The 2,271-nt window shown below is 45.9% G+C and overlaps 1 protein-coding gene across 2 annotated transcripts; it reads right to left on the bottom strand.

Moving 5' to 3' along the window:
- Positions 1 to 424: 424 nt before the first annotated feature.
- LOC110014571 lies at positions 425 to 1,837 on the bottom strand. Of its 2 annotated transcripts, none has more exons than XM_023963529.1 (5): positions 1,752 to 1,837; positions 1,619 to 1,671; positions 1,108 to 1,542; positions 536 to 1,029; positions 425 to 466 (listed from the first exon to the last, which is right to left on the bottom strand). In XM_023963529.1, exons 1-4 carry the CDS (start codon positions 1,778 to 1,780, stop codon positions 548 to 550), a joined length of 999 nt encoding a protein of 332 aa, XP_023819297.1. In that variant the 5' UTR covers positions 1,781 to 1,837; the 3' UTR covers positions 425 to 466; positions 536 to 547. The 2 variants fall into 2 exon arrangements, with proteins under 2 accessions (XP_023819297.1, XP_023819298.1); XM_023963530.1 differs by having other exon boundaries at positions 465 to 486.
- Between the last annotated feature and the right edge of the window lie 434 nt (positions 1,838 to 2,271).

Raw genomic sequence — 2,271 nt, 5'->3', positions numbered from 1 at the left:
CCAACAACCCCAGAGAGAGCAGAGTCTGTGGCATTTAGACTCTGCATTAGTCCCAACGAGTCATAATCCAGGCTGAATATTGGAACATTTCATGACCCATAAATTCATCCTAATGCAGAAGTTTACAATAGTCATCCACTGCTCTCATTGTCAAAATTTGGGTTTACAAAGTAGTGGCTTGTGCATTCTGACCTCCAGGGATGCTGGTAGGTCTCTCTGCAGTTTCATTTCTGTGCAGTTTAACACTTGGAACAATCATTCCATGAAAATGTCTGATGGTATATTTTTGCATTTTAGTCATCATTTGATGTCTAAAATTCATTGCATTAGCACCCATTTGGACCAATTTTAACTGCACCATTAACAAGCCTCTCCCAGCAGCACATCGATATATGCATTTAGAGAAAGAATGTCAGTTATGGAATGGTTTCAATATTTTTTATTTATGCAATTTCAGCAATCATTCCTGGAAAATGAATACAAAACCTCAGATTAAAATAAGAATCAGTTTACTGTAATGCTGTGAGCAACATACCAATTGGCCCACTCAAGATCTCTGGGGATGACCATGGAAGACCTTCTGCTGAAGCTGCTGCTGTTGTTGAGGACCTTGGTCTTCAGAAACATGCTCCTTCAAGTAGTGGATGGATTGGTAGTAGTCTTTGCCCTTCTCATGGTTCTGGCTGAAGGTGGTGTAGGTGCCAGGAGGGTACAGACCATACAGGAGCCTGTAGTCAAAGCCAGGATAAGGAGAACCCCAGAAGCCACCAAGTCCTTGGCCTGGAACAAGCACGCTGGTGAAAGCAGCTCCAGGCTGCGCCGCCTCAGCCGGGTAACCAAACTCTTCCGTCTGCTGCTGGTAGTTGCCAAGTTCAGCTTCCTTCACAATATTGGAAGTCTCTCCGGACTGGAGGACAGGGCCAGCTGGAGGGGCAGGGACTGGTGGCAGGAAGTCACTGGAGCCCACAGCCTGGGCATCAGCTGCTGCTTGCTCAGAGAAAGATGGAGGAGCAACAGCCCACTGGGTTTCTGGACAAACAAGACACTCGTCAGAAAGGGGAGGATTCATGGAGAACAACATTCACAGCAGCTTTTTAGAGGAGTCACCTGGCAGAGCAGCTTGAGCAGGTCCTGGCTGTGTGGAACCAGCTCCTTCATGCAGCACAAACACAGGGGAAGCAGAGCCAACCATTGCTGGGCCCGTCTGAACAAACTGGGAGAAACCAGGAGCCTGCACAGGGACCTGAACTGCCTCAGAGACTCCTGCTGCAGGAACACCGGAAAACACAGGAACAGTAGATCCTGTCTGAACAGCCACAGGGTATCCTGCCACAGCAGAGCTCAAGCTGCTGCCTGATGGAACCATGGGAACAAACTGAGGGACACCAGGATTCTGCACAAACACTGGAACTGGCTGAGAGACGCCGCTTGAATGAGAGCTGTAATGCACAGGAGCAGAGCGGCTCATCTGAGCTCCTCTGTGGGAAGCAAAGTTAGTTGCTGCTTTTTGGTCACCACTGCTCTGATCTGTGGATTTGGAGCCTGAGGGTAGAAAGAGCAAAAGTTCTGAAGAACACATTCATCTACATTGATGTCAACAAAAGGGAATGAGAATCACCTTTGGCAGGAAACCCACATGATGGAACAGCCAGAAGAACAAAAAGGGAAAACCTGAAAACATGTACATAGAAAACATTAGTAAATTCTTCTATTACATTAAAGCCGACCTGCCTTCAAAACTTCTTTCGTACCCCAGGAAAACCCTTGCTGTCTCCATCATGAAGGCCACAGTACTGAAAGGTTCATAGTTGAAGGTTTATCAATGTTAGCAGAGATCAGTCCTGACCAATAAGAGCTTAACGGGTTAACAACAAACAGCTGCTGGACACAAGCTCTCAGGGGGGTATTCCAGAAAGCAGGTTATGCTAGCTCCCACGATAAGTTTGAGGTTAAGGAAGTTGATAACCTCAGCTTTTGGTTCCAGAAATGGAGGTATGTTTCAGGGTAGGTCAAGTTACCATGGCAACTCATGCTCCGAACATAACCTGGTCTGGAGCAGGTTTGGTTGAAGCTTGGTTTGTTTACAGAGAGGGAAAGCAGCATGGCGTGTCCATTTAAAGATGACTTAGTGGATGAAAAAGCTCAGATAATACTTTTTCCACCATGAGAGGGTGATAAGACCACATATGGATGTTGGAAAGATAAACTTTTTTACTTTGATCTAACTTAATTATTTGCTTCAGTTAAGATAAATCTTTTTTTTTTGTTAGG

The sequence above is a fragment of the Oryzias latipes genome, chromosome 15, assembly GCF_002234675.1.
Source record: "Oryzias latipes chromosome 15, ASM223467v1".
NCBI classification, from domain to species: Eukaryota; Metazoa; Chordata; class Actinopteri; order Beloniformes; family Adrianichthyidae; genus Oryzias; species Oryzias latipes.
The sequence above is the reverse complement of the archived record's forward strand: the minus strand, read 5'-3'. Positions and strand labels throughout refer to the sequence as shown.

Excerpts from the sequence above, each read along its gene's own strand:
- LOC110014571 (XM_023963529.1), bottom strand. The coding sequence starts at position 1,780 with ATGATGGAGACAGCAAGGGTTTTCCTGGG. Across the intron at positions 1,672-1,751 it reads ACAGCAAGGGTTTTCCTGGG|GTTTTCCCTTTTTGTTCTTC; the intron begins GTACGAAAGAAG and ends ACATGTTTTCAG. Across the intron at positions 1,030-1,107 it reads TGCTCAAGCTGCTCTGCCAG|AAACCCAGTGGGCTGTTGCT; the intron begins GTGACTCCTCTA and ends TTGTTTGTCCAG.